The 19,794-nt window shown below is 38.8% G+C and overlaps 1 protein-coding gene across 1 annotated transcript in view; it reads right to left on the reverse strand.

The window, feature by feature from the left end:
- The window catches only part of LOC127449675 (serine/threonine-protein kinase 24-like), a 44,080-nt gene that overhangs the window by 12,757 nt on the left and 11,529 nt on the right, over positions 1 to 19,794 (reverse strand). Inside the window, exons 2-4 of the mRNA XM_051713240.1 lie at positions 6,886 to 7,116; positions 529 to 585; positions 327 to 435 (exon numbers count right to left, since the gene is read on the reverse strand). Of these exons, the coding sequence (XP_051569200.1) occupies positions 327 to 435; positions 529 to 585; positions 6,886 to 7,116 (397 nt within the window). The remainder of the gene's footprint in view (positions 1 to 326; positions 436 to 528; positions 586 to 6,885; positions 7,117 to 19,794) is intronic.

A 19,794-nucleotide genomic window follows, 5' to 3' on the forward strand; every position in this document is an offset into this window, starting at 1 on the left:
CTCATAAAATTTCCATCAACAGTATTTTAATTAAAATGTTTTTATTTTTGTCATGATGTGTCTTTTTCATCTCGTCTTCAAAATTGTTGATGAAATCCAAAAACCCAGATTACCACTGCACTTGCCCTACCTGAAACTTTTGTTTTTCTCCATGGACTGATCAAAACCTGTGTGCCTACACTCCCAAATGTTGCATAGAAGCAAGACAAAGCCAGACTGGAACTAGAAATGTTACCAGCGCTTCCTATTTTGTTTGCAGATGGTCCATTAACGGTTCATGGGCGTGCCGTCTGAGCCTGAGACAACTTTGATTCTAGTGTTCATACCTTTAATGTCTCTGTGGATCTTCTTCTCAGAGTGGAGATACTCCAGGCCTTTCAATATTTCTCTCAGGATAGTGGCGATCTGTGTTTCGTCCAAAGCACCAGGCTCCAGCTAAAATAGACGAATCATCTCTCATCAAACATACATATTATATGTCATGATATTGTAGACTCCATATTTAGAAGATAAAACCCTACATCATACCAGATCCAGAGCAGATCCACCACCTAAATACTCCATGATGATCCATAACTTTGTGTCCTACAGCAAGAGGAGATAGAGAAAGGACTGGGCATCAAAATGTGAGAAAAATCCATCAACACACAAACAAACAATAATGTTTACTGAAGAGCTAGGGCATTTGCTGGTTAGAGGGTGGATGTGTGAATCTATTCCTTCCCTTAATTTGGGATTAGCCACACTGAGAGAGAGAGAGAGAGAGAGAGAGAGAGAGAGAGAGAGAGAGAGAGAGAGAGAGAGAGAGAGAAAAGAGTAAAAATTGGGTTACATACCTCCCCCCCAACATGAGTTTAGAAAGAGTGCGAGTTTATTTGTGTAGACGATGAAACTAAAGAAGCACACCGCCGAGCACCTCATAAAATCGAATGGTTCACCACAAAGCAGCTGGACAGTTATTTTAGTGTACTTGCTTCTTTCTATCTCTATCTATTCCTGAGCACTGATGGGTGCTTTTTGTGTCTCCTTTGTATCTCCAAAGCAGAGGTACACAATTTTGTTTTTGAGAACTTTGTCAATTAGAAACCAACCCTAAACCTAAGAATTAAATTTTGCCGTATAACTCATCCTGCACCATTTGTACTACTAACATACTGTAAATGATACCTCAAATCATGCTGCTTGTTGAGGAGAGGTGTGCTATTACTTTTCAAAGTAATCAGATGATTTACACATGTGAATGATAAAACGGACAAAAAATTCCATAGGGTCATTGTGTCACAACTTAAAGGGATAGTTCACCCAAAAAGTATTATTCTCTCATCATTTACTCACCCTTATGTCATCTCAAAATCATATGACTTTTTTTTCAACACAAAAGAAGATATTTTGATGGTTTTTGTCCATACAATGCAAGCCAATAGGGTCCAACACATTCCAGCTCTAAAAAGGACTTAAAGGCAGCATAAAAGAGTGGTACGATCATTTTAGGTAAGAAACAGACAAAATGTAACTCCTTCTCCACTATAAATCTTCAGTGTCAAAAAGCGCTGTACACGTGCTTTGCACAAGCTTTAAGTCCTAATAGTGAAAAAAAAATTATATTTTGGTCTGTTTCAAACCCAAACAATCATATCGCTTCAGAAGACATGGATTAAACCACTCGAGTCACATGGATTACCTTTATGATGCCTTTATATCCTTTATGGAGCTTGAAAGTGTTGGACCCCATTGACTTGCATTGTATGGACAAAACATCTCATATCTCCACCAAAATATCTTTGTTTGTCCCCAGAAAAAGAGAGAACGTCATATGAGTTTGAGACGGCATAACGGAGAGTAAATGATGAGAGAATTATCATTTTTGGGTGAACTGTTCCTTTATCCAGCGGTCTGCAGCTAAAAATTGGGTTTTTGATCATTATTTTTACTGGTGATGAAAATGCATAAATTATGATCAAAGCCAAAATATTAATTGCCATGAATAAATATACAGGTGCATCTCAATAAATTAGAATTAGTGAATTGGTGGGTTTTTGTTAAATGTGAGCCAAAATCATCACAATTAAAAGAACCAAAGACTTAAACTACTTCAGTCTGTGTGCATTGAATTTATTTAATACATGAGTTTCACAATTTGAGTTGAATTACTGAAATAAATGAACTTTTCCACGACATTCTAATTTATTGAGATGCACCTGTACATTATTTTGTAGAGGGGGTTAAAATTACAATTTTAGCCTATGATTTGGAGCAAAACTACAGGTAAAAAAAATTGCTTTATAAAGGTGGCAGTGTCATTATTTTATTTTTATACAGATAAAAATAGACACCTACATACAGCTGTCAGAAGTTTACATACACCTTAGCCAAATACATTTAAACTCAGTTTTTCCACAATTCCTCACATTTAATTGTAGAAAACATTCCCTGTCTTATGTCAGTTAGGATCACTACTTTATTTTAAGAATGTGAAATGTCAGAATAATAGTAGAGAGAATGATTTATTTCAGCTGTTATTTCTTTCATCACATTCCCAGTGGGTCAGAAGTTCACACACTTTGTTAGTATTTGGTAGCATTGCTTTAATTGTTTAAACTGGGTCAAACGTTTTGGGTAGCCTTCCACAAGCTTCGCACAATCACTTGCTGGAATTTTGGCCCATTTCTCCAGACAGAACTGGTGTAACTGAGTCAGTTTTGTAGGCCTCCTTGCTCCCACAGTAAGATCTTTGCCCCCATGTGCACTTGCAAACTGTAGTCTGGCTTTTTTATGGCGGTTTTGGAGCACTGACTTCTTCCTTGCTTGTCGATATAGGACTCGTTTTACTGTGGATATAGATACTTGTCTACCTGTTTCCTTCAGCATCTTCACAAGGTCCTTTGCTGTTGTTCTTGGATTGATTTGCACTTTTTGCACCAAACTACGTTCATCTCTAGGAGGCAGAATGTGTCTCCTTCCTGAGCGGAATGATGGCTGCGTGGTCCATGGTGTTTATACTTGCGTACTATTGTTTGTAAAGATGAACGGGGTACCTTCAGGCATTTGAAAATTGCTCCCAAGGATGAACCAGACTTGTGGAGGTCCACAATTTTATTTCTGAGGTCTTGGCTGATTTCTTTTGATTTTTCCATGATGTCAAGCAAAGAGGCACTGAGTTTGAAGGTAGGCCTTAAAATACATCCACAGGACCACCTCCAATTCAATACACCTCCTATCAGAAGCTAATTGTCTAATTGTCTAAAGGCTTGACATCATTTTCTGGAATTTTCCAAGCTGCTTAAAGGCACAATTAACTTAGTGTGTGTAAACTTCTGACCAGCTGGAATTATGATATAGTCAAATAAAAGTGAAACAATCTGTCTGTAAACAATTGTTGGAAAAATTACTCGTGTCATGCGCAAAGTAGATGTCCTAAACAACTTGCCAAAACTATAGTTTGCTAATATTAAATCTGTGGAGTGGTTACTTCAACCTAAGTGTGTAAACGTCTGACTTCAACTGTAGATATAGGTAGGTCTATTACTAAAATCAGTTGACTTCTGCACCCTTTGTTGCATTATATGCCAATGGTGTGAGTTCAAAAATCCAGAAGTATTAAATATATCTTGATATCCTGTTAGTTCTGGTTCAAAACAAACTTTCCTTTTTGTATCTTTATATTTAAGGCCCTATATGGTTAAATCCCAGAGACTTGGGTGTGGGCTATTTTTGAATTGGACCAATAAGCAACCACCCAGCACATCCTTGTTTCCACCCAAGACAACCTTGCAACACCATAGAAACAGCTCAAAAGACCATGGCAATGGATTAGCAAATACTGAGAGAGTTGTTAAGCCAACTCCAACTTCAAAGTGGTGACCTTTGCATGGGCAAGCACCTCTAACACCGTCATGAGAAAATGCGAAAATCGATCTTAAAATATAAAAACACAGAGCCATGCCCTTTCGAAATCGAACTGGTGACTTCAGTTCCCGTTCTGCTTGACAGATCAAAGTAATAAATTATGCTATGGTTGTTAGGCCTCATGTATTCAGATATAAGACAAAGGCAGGCCTAACACAGTCTAAAGCCTGACTGAGGCCTACACACACAGTCATAAATCTTACTGATAAAAACCGCAAAATCAAACAAAGGGTGTCCAAAACAGACTACAAATCCCATGAAGCTTTGCTCACTTTGCACCTGTGGGTGAAATTCTAAAGGATCTAACTCTCAACTCCTATTGGATGAGGCACACGACAGAACGCCCCTCAACCAAGACATCATCAGGAGTAGAAATACCTCAGATCCTTCTGGGCATTGCTTCCAGCAACTTTGCTTGCCATGTGTAGACGCAGCTCATCGCTGCTCTCAGGTGTAGCCTCGTGGCACAATGAAGTAACGTACGACTTGAAACTGTGGCCATACAATCTCCATCTTGCTGGACGAGTAGAGATTACTCTGTGCTCCACCGAACACTCTAACGGATCCGAAGGAGACAGCCGAGCAATCCGCATCTTCATCCGTTTGCCTGCAGAAGTGAAGAAAGAAGATTTCTCTTCCCTCTTCAACCAAGTCGATGTCGCTGATTTCTCCGCCAGCCCACCGAGAATCAGCAGCCGTACCACCCACCGACAGAGCGAGGAAACGGTCTCCCGTCATCACCCGAGCCTCGTGGAACTGAGTCGGAGTCAAACGATGGATGAACACACATTCTAGCTGCATCCTCATGCGATATAAGTGAGAGGTTTATGTCTGGGCAGAGATAGAATATTATAGTGTGTTATTCTTGTGTATCAAGGTTATTGCTTGTACAGTTTACGGACAGCCGAGTCCGCTCATTGATGCTAATAATACTTAAGGTATTACTGTAACATTCTGTTATCACAAATGAGATATTTGCTGTGTTGTAGTCCAACCACGTTGGACTGTTGTGTATTTCCGCCATCGCGGGTGAGACCGGCACACTGAGTTCATCCACTAAAGAACCAAAGACCGCGGGACGGTTTACGAGCCCTCCACTGTGTCTCTGATTGATAAACTAACAGATGCTTTCTCTCCCATGATCGCGAAACCGGCGTTGGTGCCGCCACTTTATTCTCTCTCTCTCTCTTGTACTAACCACACACACACACACACACGTGACCCCTCACAAACATTCCCGCACACACTTTTGGCTAGTAGATAACGTAGTGATAAAGCTCAGCTTTGTCCCCAAGTTATCGTACAAGCAGAGACACACGGTAAACGGGCAGATGCCATTGACCGGCTTCTCTCCGGCCACATTCGCGGCCATATTCTCTGGCCGGAAATCTCGTGTGACGTACTCTCCACGAGAGTCACGTCTGCCATTTTGTGCGCGTCACTCCTTACACATACACACCCATTCACACAAACACACACACACACACCTTCCTCTCATGTGTTATAGGCTTATTTTGGTTACCATATCTAATCATGTCACTGTTTAGTTTGTAGTTGTAAGTCGGAAGTTTATTGACTGCATTGTACTGCATCAATAAACTTTGTTATATTTCAAAGAGAAGTGTTTTGGCTTGTTTTGCATACACCTGTGTCAAAGGCTGGCAGGGGATGTCAATGCTCGGATTCAAGACTTCGTTGTTTCTTTTGAAGGTAGATGTTCTCCGGACGTCGATTTTTCTAAGAGAACAATCTAATATTGAGACTGCTATACTGTCTGGTTATTAGTCCCTGATTCCAGGGTGGTGCCCTGGTGATATTAATCCTTATTAATATTCTACTGATTTTTGATAATTGATAATTATCTCTGATGATTGTTGAATTTGAAGGATCAATAAGCTAGTGTTAATTCTAATCAATGTTTCATTGATTTTAATAATTAATAATTATCTTTGATAATAATTAATATTCTGTTGAATTTGATAATTGATGGTTATCTTTGATAATTGTTGAATTTGAGGGATCAATATGCTAGTGTTAATTCTAATCAATGTTCTATTGATTTTAATAATTATCTTTGATAATTATTGATTATTGCTAATAACCAAACCCGCTCCTGAACGTAGCGCACTACATTAATGGTGCCCCGTGTGAGGCTTTAATGAGTTAGATTCTATTATTTAATTTAAATATTAATTAATAATTAATAAGAAATAATTATTTCTGATAGTAACACTGATCTAAATAACCAGTAGCACCTACATGGTTCAAGTTTTTTCTTCCAAAGATACATGTCGTAAACTCCCCTAAAACAAAAATACAACTGCTGTCTGTGTTTCTGTCATTCAGGCCAGAAGCTTTAGAAGCACAACCAAAGAAGTGTGACTTTAAAGCACATCTCTGTGGTTTCCTTTTAATTTGGTCACCTTGTAAAACAGCCTTTGATCACATGTAACAAACACCCCCAATTTCTGCTTCCATTTGTAACACTGGGGCTAAATCTGCAAGTATAGTTTTGAGAATCACAACTCTAAATGGAGCGTCAAGATATGCTGAGGTCGAGTAGAGAGAGAGTGAGGAAAAGAGAGGCAGAAAGGACGAAATAGCTTTAAGGCTGAACACCCACACATGATAGTTTTAACACTTCAGCACAGAGGAAACCATACTGAGCATTCTGTTTGTCAGTGCGCTAAAATGCAGGTACTAAGGTCGTCAGTGTGAGCTAATGTCATATTGATCTGTGTGAATTCTGCATTATCTGAATGAAAAAAGACAAATGTGGTATGATCAGTCTTACTCTCTAAAGGCTTTACCTCCTTTTTTTCCTTTGTGATTATAGTTCACACAAAACATGAAGAGTTCAGCTGGTTCTGGTTTGACCTCATGATGAAGTCATGTATGACCCTCTGCTCCAACCTGCTCAGTCACATTTCTGAGGTCATGGGGTGATATCACATGTGCAGCACCACAGAGGTCACTCACCTTTAGATAGGAGCCGTAGTATTTGGTGACAAAGGGACTGTCGCACTGGCTCAACACTGTGATTTCCTGCTGAATGTCTTCGATCTCGTCTTCGGCCTCTTCCAAATCGATGTTCTTGATGGCCACCACTTTCTGTGTGCGATTGTCGATGCCCTTGAACACCTCTCCGAACGAGCCTTTACCGATTCTCTCCAGCTTAGTGAATAACTCCTCAGGGTCTGCTTTTAAATTCTTAAACAAAGAGGAAAAAAGATCAGCAAGCAAAATCAAGTCTCCCGAATTATGAAAACAAGAACAATTTCCGACCCACAGTGGACAGGTACAATGTGAATATGAAGACAACACTGGTTTCTTTCCTATCTTTGTTTCACAGTTTTTTTATGTGTTTGCTTGTTCATGGCTGATATAAAAAAAAAGGTGAGAGTTTGGTTCTTCTTAACCTCCTGAGACTTGAGCGTCACTGCTGTGTGCAATTTTTAAATACCTTTTTGATTTGCAACTAGTAGCACCTTATAAACATGAAAAAAAAAAAAAAAAACTGAAGAGCAAATAGTTTTCCTAAAGAGGTATGCCCTCAGGGGCCTGGGTAGCTCAGCGAGTAAAGGTGCTGACTACCACCCCTGGAGTCACGAGTTCGAATCCAGGGCGTGCTGAGTGACTCCAGCCAGGTCTCCTAAGCAACGAAACTGGCCTGGTTGCTAGGGAGGGTATAGTCACATGGGGTAACCTCCTCGTGGTCGCTATAATGTGTGGTTTTCACTCTCGGTGGGGCACGTGGTGAGTTGTGCGTGGATGCCGTGGAGAATAGCATGAAGCCTCCACACGCACTATGTCTCCACAGTAACGCACTCAACAACAAGCCACGTGATAAGATGCGTGGATTGACTGTCTCAGACGTGGAGGCAACTGAGAGTCACTAGGCCACCATGAGAACCTAGAGCTCATTGGGAATTGGGCATTCCAAATTGAGGAGAATATAAATTTAAAAAAAGGTATGTCCTCATATGGCGACAGTGGGCCTAGTAATACCAAGCTATAGAAAGTCAACTTTTTAAAAATCACAAAAAGAGTGTAGGTTTTTCATGTTTTTAAGATGTTATACAGACATTACAACTGATTTTCTGTAAAGCTGCTTGGTAACAATGTATATTGGAAAAAGCACAAACAAAAAACTACACAAATAAAAATGATCTGACTTATGTTACAATGTTACTTCTACTTTAGAATCAGAATCAGAATGAGCAGCAACAAAATCTAAATGTTCTCTATTTGCACTGTCAAACAAACAAGTGTTGGCCAGTAGGACTAAAACGATTAGTCGATGTTATCGACAATAAAAATTTGTCGACAAAAATTTCCATTGTCGAATAGTCATTTGAGATCATTTGAAACGCTAATGATGACACAGGAGAGCAGCACTTCAGCGCATGCCTGATTGAGGAGAGAAAGAAAACAGCTCACAGTCCAGATGCACTCCAAACTTTCCAAACAGATTCAGGTGATGTAGTTCACAAAGTATGAGGGAATTTTAATATAAAAATACAAAATAAGTAAATACAGAAGCAGTGTCCAATGTATAAATAAGCACAAACTCAGAAACTGGCATTTCTCTGTGCGGTCAGAGCCGCTTATATGAGTCGCATGAAAAACAGCGCGAGAGAGTTTCTAACTTCTCCCAGCTGATACACTGGGTGTTTTCCAAACGGCAGTTTTGTGCCCTTGAAGGGCACTGCGGGAAGGGGACGCCACTCGAAGGGTCGTTCCAAATGAAAGTAAGAAAATGATTTTTTTCACAAAAGACACTTCTACAAGACTGTTGGCGAAAGGTACATTCATACAGTAATACAATGCTGCCTTCAGAATGCCAACGTCAAGATATCTGTCATTTGAAGTGAGTAGGGCATAGGGGTGATCATTTTCGATTGGAATTCGCCCACTGTCTTGCGTGGAGACGCTCATCCCTCGCGCACGCTTGCTGCAGCTAGATTATAACTAGGGCTGTCAATCGATTAAAATTTTGAATCGAATTAATTACATGGTGTCCCAATTAATTAATCAATTGTATTAAGCGCATATATAAATATTTGCTGAGAAAGCCCCTCAAATAAAAATAATTCAATATATAATGATGAAATAATTATAAATAGTTATCTTGCATCTACACTGATCAGCCAAAACATTAAAACCACCTGCCTAATATCATGTAAGTCTCTCTGGTGCTGCCAAAACAGCTCTGACCCGTCGAGGCATGGACTCCACAAGACCTCTGAAGGTGTCCTGTGGTATCTGGCACCAAGACGTTAGCAGCAGATCCTTTAAGTCCTGTGTTGCGAGATGGGGCCTCCATGGGCACTCTGACAAGTCTGTGGCTACGCAGCCCCATACGCAGCAAGCTGTGATGCACTATGTCTTCTGACACCTTTCTATAATGGACAGCATTAAGTTTTTCAGCAATTTGTGCTACACTAGCTCTTCTGTGGGATCGGATCAGGCGGGCTAGCCTTCGTGCATCAATGAGGCTTGGGCGCCCATGACCCTGTCGCCAGTTCACTGGTTGTCCTTCCTTGGACCACTTTTGGTAGGTAGTAACCACTGCATACTGGGAACACTTCACAAGACCTGCCGTTTTGGAGATGCTCTGACCCAGTCATCTAGCCATCACAATTTGGCCCTTGCCAAAGTCGCTCAGATCCTTATGCTGGCCCATTTATCCTGTTTCCAACACAAGAACTGTCTGTTCACTTGCTGCCTAATATATCCCATCCCTTGACAGGTGCCACTGAAACAATATAATTAATGTTATTCAATTCACCTGTCAGTGGTTTTAATGTTGTGGCTGATCAGTATGTGTGTGTGTGTGTGTGTGTGTGTGTGTGTGTGTGTGTGTGTCTGTGTGTGTGTATATATATATATATATCTATTAGGGATGGGCATGAGTACTCAAGTACTCGGACGTGGCAGCAATGATCGATCATGAAAACGATGATCGATGGTGATCATGCATGATGTGACTTTTCACTTAATTAAAAATTCAGTGATAATTACCTGACAACTAAACACAAACGTGTCAGAGGGAGCTTATTTTTAATTTTGAGACTGATTACATATGATTTTGAGGGGTACATTGATTGTTAGAGACGTCTCATAGCAAACAAACTGCTATACGACGCTGCAATGCTATCATTACGATAATAAAAAGAGTGTAATTAACTGTGTTTTGAACACCTGTCTCTGCAAAACGTTTGCTAAACACATTTTATTATCCTTTAATATATGAACTTTGACTCATTATTGTATATTATTTAATAAAAGTGAATGTTTGTCACTGACTGTAAACCTCACTGCCCTGGGTGCCGAAACGTTTGCGTGACGTAACACACACCAACATCTCGACAAAATGGGAGTTGAAGATTTCCGCACGAGTTTCCAAGTTAGAATTGCAACATATTGTGTTATTCCGTTGCACTTTCCCCAGTTGAAAGGGGCTCTCTTTCCGACTCCGACTCTCCGAGTTGAATGGAACGCTTCATGAATCATCACAGCAACAACAACATGGAGCATCACGGCTTTCCCCACAGGAGCGAACACTTGGGGAGACCCACACACCAGGCGTGTGGCAGTGGACGCACCGTGTTTAAGAAGCGCAAATATAACAGGTGAGTGTTTCAAACAGCTAGACAGAGTGCAGCTAAATGGAACAGAATGGAGCGTCTTCAAAATTGAACTTCAACTTAACACACATATTAAAAACGTGATGGTTATTGCGTCTCCTGTTAAGCCAACCGTGATTTGAAAATAAGGATGCACCGATACCACTTTTTCTCTTCCAATCCGATTCCGATATCAGAAATCTCTGTATCGGCCGATACCGATCCCAAGCCGATATCAGTGTTGTTTTTTGCATAATCAGTTTAGAATATCTTTACATTATTGTGTGGAACTAATTGGGAGTACTCTTTAATATGTAAAGAAACACAAACCTCTAACTACACATTATTTCAATATAAATGTATAGCTTATTAAGAAACACTAGGGTTGCAAAATTCCGGGAATTTTCAAAGTTGGAAACTTTCCATGGGAATTAACGGGAATAAACTGGAAATTTGCAAAATTGCAAGTTAGCTTATAACAGGGAACTTAAATGTAATTGAAAAAAAAAACAAAAAACATCTTGCAGCATAATCTTGGTTAAAACAACCAGATTTAATGCAAATTCAGTTGAATTTCTACCCTGTGCATTCCTCAATCACATGCACAGAGCACACTACTAACTGCAGGATACTTACTACAGCAGGACTACTGAAGCCACACTACTGCATTGAGCCCAAGGACTACATCCAGACAAGTAAGTTTTGATGATATTACTAGGGTAAATATATTTGATCTATGGTACAATAAATATACTTGACCTATGTTAAGAATGCCACAAAGATGCAGCAGCATATAGCAAAGTGCCCAAAGTTTTTTCCAATATTTCCAAAATTCCTCAATTTAACTTCCCATGGAAAGTTTCTGGAAATTTACCGAAAATTTTCCGCCCCTTTGCAACCCTAAGAAACACTTTATTATTAACTAGTATACTGGATAATATAGTAGCAAAATTAACAGTAATTCCAGTCTTCATGTCTTCAGTAGAAAAAGAAACTTTTGCTTTTTTTTTTCTTCCAAAAATGTTTGAACTTGCATCTGGACTTTAAAGGATTCAGATCTCTTTTTTTATTCAATTTAGTTGTAAGACATCAGTCCACTTTTCATTCACACAGTTATTTTTTGGAACCCATTCAACTTAAATATTGTTATAAATTGTAAACAAATACTAATGATGACAATAATAATAATAATAAATTGTTATTAATATTATTATTATTGACTTTTAATTTTAATTTGAAATACAACAGTAATATATTTAAATCGTGCACTTTTTAAACCCTCACGCTTTTATTTTGACATTCTGAACTCTCCAGTACGTCCTGTATGTGTCTGTTTGTAGGCAGGTTCACAGTAGTTTAATTCGCTTCTTATTCAAATTCTGGTAAAATGCTCCTCCGGTGCCGTTCTAAATGAATATTCTAAGTGAACTGAACTATTGAGCATCTACACCTGAGATGCTGTTCTTGAGTAGCGCTCAAATATTGTGTATGGCTGTGAAGGCTAAAAATAGCCGCGAGTGCATCACCAGCCTGTGTGTGAGTTTGTGTCAACAGAGCAGCGTCATTCACTAACACGCTGGCGCCGTGCATACTCTATTTTTACTTATTAAACACAGCCTTTTGTGATTCACAGAGCTATCGCACATCTTCAAGTGGCTTTGAATAAAATGCACGAGTCATATGAACTGCGTTAATGGTGTTTTTATGGTTCTTTTATGTCATTTTTGGAGCTTGACAGTAACAAACATGACTAACACACAGTATCGGATTTAAATCGGGCTCGTTGGACCGATACCCGATCCGTCTAAAAGCTTCAGTACAAGAGCTGATATCGATCCAGGTATTGGTTCGGTGCATCCCTATTTGAAAATAGACGGTTCAGACAGTCACAAAAAAAAACTGCTGTGCGCTTACTAAGATTACTATGGTAACCTGAAGGAAGAACAGACAGATGCGCGTTGTGCACATTCTTTGAGTTGGGCAGCGAATCTTCGCATAATGACAAAATATGATGCATTATATTTTGATTATGCAATCTTTTGTACATTTTGTAACCGATTATTTTATGACAGCCTATAATAATGAATAGACGACACACTGGAACGACAAGATGCAATGCAGCAGCCAAAGACGTTTGTCAGACATGTTATTATATACACAGTTATGTACATGTCATTGCCCCTCGAGTAGAAAAAATCCCTATTTTTAATAATATATAATTAATAATTAAAATGCATTACATTATTGTGCCAGAGGAGATAAGCATTGATAAGACAATACAAAAAGCGGCTTTAGAATCCAATGTATTGTTTATTTGCATATTATTGAAAGCCAATCTTTGCAGTTCACAGCAATCCATTTTGCAAGTGAATTTGTCAATCAGTCAGAGATTTATTATGAGGTCATATCTGAGGTATTTTTAAAAGATGATTTGACTCTTTTTAATGTTAGTAAGCATGTTTAATACAACCTTTTAGGTCGAGGCACAAGCTGAATAGTCGGTTAAGAGCTAATGATTCATCGTTGCAATAATCAGACGAATAGTCGAATAATTCTAATAATCGTTAGATTAGTCGATTATCAAAATAATCATTAGTTGCAGCCCTAATGGCCAGTGCTGAAGCATTTTACTAATCAGAAATTAGCATGAATAATTCTGATTGGCGTCATGGCCATCATCGTCCAACCACTGCCAATCATGTTAAAATTATACATTATAAATTCTGAATCTAATTACTGATTGCCATTGTCCCATGTCTGCCAATCATGTTGAGTGATGCAAACATCATCTGCAGCCTGAAACTGAACTTTTGACCAGAAGTTTGGCGTGAATGCACTTGGCTGCATAGGAAAGCTATAGGATGCTCCCTTGGTCCCTTTCTCCCTGTGAGCTGTGAATTATCGGTTATCGGCATCTGCCCAGAAATTCCAAATTAGTGCATCCCTAATAGTTTTGTTGGTGTTTCTCCCAAAGACAAACCTCCCAAAGATCTGAAGCAAGTTGTTTTGTCACATGACTCTGTGGGTCAAAAGTTTAACCCTTCAATGACAGCCCCGAGTGTCCTGAACTGAGATCAGTCAGTTTAAATGAAATGAAATTATGTGTAGCGTATAGCGAAGCCAAAACACAAAGTGCGTGCATGAGGATGTGGGGTCGCACAAAGTTAAGAGGAGTCAAGTGTGAACCCTCAAAGAGTGGCCCCTAAGAAAAGTCTAAGAACAAGGGCAATAAAGTACCAAATTTTGGTCAAAAGGAATTACCAACTAGTTTTTTGTTTATCATATCGCATTTCAAATCATAAACACAATATTTTTCAAAATAATTGCAATATGACTTTTTTGTCCAATTGACCATTCCCCTCCTTGGTTACGGTCACTCGCTCTGACAAACTCTGCAGATCTCCACATAGGAACGAATGGGAGATTGCCGTGAATGGCGTGGTTTTTGGCAAAATATCCTCATAAAAGGAATGGATAATATTATTACGTGGGCTGGAATGTAGAGTGACATTATAAAGCATATTTTTCTGACATTTTTTGTCAAAGAAATCGTTAAATTACACAATAATTTGATTAAACTGTGCAGACTGTGCATCAAAATTGAGGCAAACGACCATCACAGTCACATAAAAAGAGAAAAGCATGTCGAAGCCGTAGCCTAGCGGGCTGTACTCATGACATGTGGTGTTGATGCACTGTGGGTGACCTGAGTTCAAGTCCTGGCTCTTGAGGTCCTTTCCCAATCCCATTCCCACTCTTCTCCCTCTCATTTCCTGTCACCTCTCTACTTTTCCTATCCCAATAAAAGGCCATAAAAAAAAGAGAGAGAGAAAAGCATCACTTGATAGTGATTACAAATCTCATAACATTAGTGTAAGTGAAAATGACTGCTTATAATGTCTCACTGCACACTCATTTTGCTGCTGTGAACTCTTTAATTACGATCACCTTTACTAAGACCTGAATCAATATGTAAATGAATTAATGTTAAGTTATTAGCTTTAATTTACCTTGTAGGAAATGTAGGTGTCCTCGCTGATGTTATACACGCTCATTTGGGAATGAGGAATGACACACTTTAATCCATAGCATGCTCTTCTCAAAATGTATTTAAAGACTTTTTTTTAAAAGAAAGAAAAAAACACTGCGTTTCCTCTCTAGATTCCTCGTGTCACTATTACAAGTGACCCAGCAACAACATTTTTTTATTTTTTTGGATCATTTCGATAAAATCCCACTTAAAATGACTCACACACTACTCCCATAGGTTCTCATTGTTAAAAAGGCAAACGCTTGTCAGAGAAATGGCGGCGGAGCATCAGCAGCTAAAACGGGATTGGTCAGAAACACTTTAAGGAGGGCTTAGTGAAGGGTCAGTTATTGGATTACATTTATGCTGCCTCTAAATAGTACAAAATCTCTCATCCTTTGGCAACAGACTGCTGAGGGCAGTAAATGCAATATGAAAATATTACATTTATTTCTGATTTGTCATATCTGTTCTGTTAATTCTGCAATTATCTTATCATCTGGCAACAGAATGCTGAGGGCATTAAATGCAAAAAGAAATTTATTCTTAAACATTGATTTCTTAACAGCAGCCTACTTAAAGTAAAAGAAAAATGGAAATGTTATGGAACCAGAATCATTCAATTTCTTACGATTCCCATCCACACACAAACACACACACACACACACACACACACCATAAATCACCGGAGGACTGTGACCCAAAATTTCAGACACTGCAAGAACTTCATTGAAGGCTAAGATTCATTGCAAAGGCTATTAGGCCTAATTAGCCTAGCAGTTTGATGAGCCTGTCACAAGAGACCCTTTCCCACCAAAAGTCCCGGTTCTTTTCTTTTAGTAACTTTCTGGAACTCGAAACAGAACACCAGAGGAGACATTTCCCCTCTTGCATTCACATTCACAAAAGTAACCCCCATAGTGACGCCATCTAATATGGACTATATTTCTTCTGATGTTGCTGGCACATGTGATTCCACAGCAACAACAACAACGAAATCAACAACACTGACAGAGCTACATTTTTGATAGGACTGTTTTACACGAACTTTGGCTGCTTCCGAAAATGTAGGCTGCCTTGCTGCCGAATCAGTTAATGGCTTAACCAACAGCGTTTGTGAATGAATGGAACTCATGCTATTCGCCGTGATCCACGCACAACTTACCACGCGCCCCTTTGAGAGCGAGAACCACTTAATCGTGACCACGAGGAGGTTACCCCATGTGACTCTACCCTCCCTAGCAACCGGGCCAATTTGGTTGCTTAGGAGACCTGGCTGGAGACACTCAGCATGCCCTGGATTTGAACTCGTGACTCCAGGGGTGATAGTCAGCGTCAATTCTCGCTGAGCTACCCAGGCCCTAAATGAATGGAACTCTTAAGGAAACTGGTCTCTGAGCAGTTTAAAAAGCACCTCATTTCATCCTACCTCATTTTATAGCCTTCAAAGGCAGCACTTTTGCCCGATTCCTGAAATCTGTCTCAGAATGCAAAAGTGTGGCAAAATTCTTACAGTATGCACACAAGCTTTACAGACATACCACGATGAATCTTCTGAGTCATCTTAAGGTGCTTTTTACTAGTGATTTTTTAAGGCTCTGATTTGTTTTAGATTAGCAGGTCTTTCAGTTTGACTTATGCTAGTGAATAGGGTAGCTTACCAGTACTAATTAAGTATTTAAAATTTAAACAGTACGATATCATCTTGTTACTAATTTCGGTACCATATTACAGAATGCTGTAAAATGCAAAATGATATGAGATATGACAGTTTTGAGATGAAATCAATGGCAATTCGAAAATAAAATAAAAACCTCTGGATATGGCCGAGTGTGCTCATTAAACAGCAGAAGAATGTAATTTAATTCAATAATATAAAGTCACATGCGCTGCACGCTACAGAATGAACAAGAGGTGCTGCTCTGCTCTGTCATATGATTCCCACACACACACACACACACACACACACACACACACACACACACACACACACACACACACACACACACACACACCACACAACACACACTACTGGTGCTTAATTTTCATGCAGTGTGTTTAGAGTATAAACGGCTGCATTACTGGGAAGCTTGATATAACTAACCCATCAAAAACAGGAAGTACTCAACGGTCTGTCAAAATAAAAGTTTGGTATCAGAGCAACCCCATTAGTGAAGCAGGACCTGAGCATGTTTGAGACCAGAGACACATCTGATCGGGACAAAAGTTCCCAGAAGTCACAGCCATGACCCTGAACATCTCAGACCCCTGAGGCCCTCTTTAAGGAAACACACATAGAGTCTCTATGAGCATGAGGCAGCTCCTCCAGAGCACACAGCAGTTAAACTAAGCAGCGCTTGAGTAAACAAGACCAGTGCTAGCAGAGGATGTTAACCTCCAACCGCTAATGAGTTTAACACTTGCTCGCTTCTTAAACTTCCAAAGAGTTGCTCTCACAACCTGTCCCAAACATCAACACTTTATCATCAAGATCAATCCGTTACAGAGGAAAACAAACTATGCTACGCTAAATGTGACCTGCACTCAAGATCATTCTGAACTGCTGCCATACACATCCTCTGATTTTGCAAAAATTCATGACCTTAACCCTTGTGCGACCTTTGGGACATTTTTGTCTTTTTCATTTTTGTTTTTTCTATCATTTTGGCTGTGTTAATGCCAATGGCATAAATTTTGCCAAAGGTGTGTATTTTGGGGGGAATTTTGATATTTCAACCTCAGTTCTAGGTTATATATAGATATACATATATAACACATCTATAATACACTGTGTACACACAATAGTTACACTCAGGACCTTCAGGACAAAAATGTCCCCATTGAAACCCATTAAAATTGCAATATTTGATCCCAGTGCCATTAAAGCATAAAATCATGAATTCTATGATATTATGCTTTCATTCCAGGGCCCTGGCTTCAAAATTAAAATTTTCCACCAGATGGTGCCATTTTTCTCATGTTTAGCCTATGGAGCAAATACAAGCTTTTCCCCTATTTTCTGTTTGCTGTATTATAGAGCACTGCAGGACAACTGAATAAATGATGCAGATAAAATTGTGTGGGTGTGTTGGTATGGATGTCAGAGTGTGTTTTGTATGTGTGTGTGTGTGTGTAAAAAACAACAGTGCTATTATGTAAACAAACTGGCATTTAAAGGGTTAAAATCCTGAAAATGAATGAATATTTGGTAGTTATCAGGACTGATGTTGGTTAAAAAAAAATTACTAATTGAAAGTGGAAAATAATATTAATATATAATATTATTATGGCAGTTTATTGACGCGGACATTTTTAACCTCTAAGGTACTGAGTGTGAGGTTTGTTTTTGTTTTGTTATTTTACATCTGACACTGCACAAAAAATAATAATGCATCAAAATCAATGTTGTTGCTAATCACTGACATATTCCAGACTGTGATAATCCCAAAACAAATATTCCCCTTAGCATTTAGTATATGGAAAATAATTCAAATTTTGTTTTTCATAAAAAACAACAGTGGCATTATATAAACAAACTGGCATTTAAAGAGTTAAAATCCTGAAAATCAATTAATATTTGGTAGTTATCAGGACTGATTTTGGTTAAACAAATTAACTAACTGAAAGTGGAAAATAATATTAATATATAATATTATTATGGCAGTTATTTGACGTGGACATTTTTGTCCTCTAAGGACCTCTGAGTAACTTTTTTAAATTGACGCACAAGGGTTAAGATCATCCAAATCTCTCTTGCTAGCATAAAATCTAAACCTACCCAATGCAGAGTCATACTGCCACCGTGCACAGCAGCAGCACAGCTCGTCCAGCTCAGTACCAGAGGGGTTGCGGGAGGCACACAGAAGCAGGATTTCATGGGGACCTCATAAAAGTGTGAACTCCTTTTAAATGGATGACAACCATACACAGAATTATCCCAATACAAGATGAAAGGGAACAGATTTTGCCCCCAGCCTGAAGAACGCCTTAAGTTACCTTGAATTATGAAGGAAATCTTGACAATGCTTTAAAATAGAAGGCTGGAGGTACCTACAACTGTAAGCAAGGTTTAGAAGGACAGTTCAAACCAAAATGAAAATTATGTATTAATTTACATAATCTCAAATTGTTCCAAACCCGCACAACTTTCTTTCTTCTGTGGAACACAAAAGGATTATAGGCAGAGTGTAAGTGGGAGTCACCATTTACTTTCATTGCATTTTTTCTATTCACTGACAGTGAATGGTAGGGGCGGATAAAAATATTGATTTTCTGAATAACTGCAATCTTCAGTTTCTCGATATCTTAAATCCCAAGATCGATCTTGCACTCGATGCGCAAACCTCCACTACAATGAGAGTAAATCATTTGGTCACATTTGCAACCAAATTTCGCACTATGCGACTAAAATGTAAATATTTGGCAACTGGCTGGTAAATGTTTAGATTTCACTCACCAGTAATTGTGTAGTATAGTGGCGAAGTATTCAGCAGCGAGATCCTTTCACAGCGTGTTGAGAGTAAAAGTTGTTCCGTATAATGTGTGTCCAAAGATGAGATCCACGCAACCCATTTGTCATTTAATTATGTCTCTTTTAATACCATTTCTGTTCTTTGAATTCAGTTGTTGATCAAAAACAACAAAAAATAAACATTTGATTCTAATCATGCATTGCACAGTTGAGATAAAGCCATTCGAGTCCTCTCTCGTTAACATGCGCTCCTCTACAGACGCTCTTTACAGAAATGCTGTTTTTTTGTTAAAGAGACAGTACCTAAGAGTAAGAGTTTTAGCACCTGTTCAACAAATCAATGTAAATACTTGTAAATAGTACAAATTATGCAATTAAACAATATGTAACAAAAAATAATATATGGAATATTATATCTTATTTATTGATTGAATACATTGATTTGCTCATTTTTAAAAAGCCAAAATGTGACCAAAATGATGAAAAAGTAATAGTAAAAGTAAAATGTTCCTATTGTACCTAGATAGAAGGTCCCATGTATAATTAAAAGCATTAGCTGGGAGAGAATTTCTTTCATATGTAAGCAAAAAGGGACATTATAACTGAAATACACCCATATGAATCGGTACTGAATCGAATTGAGAGCTTGTGAATCAGAATCGAATCGGGAAATCTGTATCAATACCCAGCCCTAGTGAATGGTGACGAACTAGCATTCAGCTAAATATTTCCTTTTGTGTTCCTCAAAAGAAAGAAAC

Source organism: Myxocyprinus asiaticus, chromosome 12 (assembly GCF_019703515.2).
Source record: "Myxocyprinus asiaticus isolate MX2 ecotype Aquarium Trade chromosome 12, UBuf_Myxa_2, whole genome shotgun sequence".
Taxonomy (NCBI): domain Eukaryota; kingdom Metazoa; phylum Chordata; class Actinopteri; order Cypriniformes; family Catostomidae; genus Myxocyprinus; species Myxocyprinus asiaticus.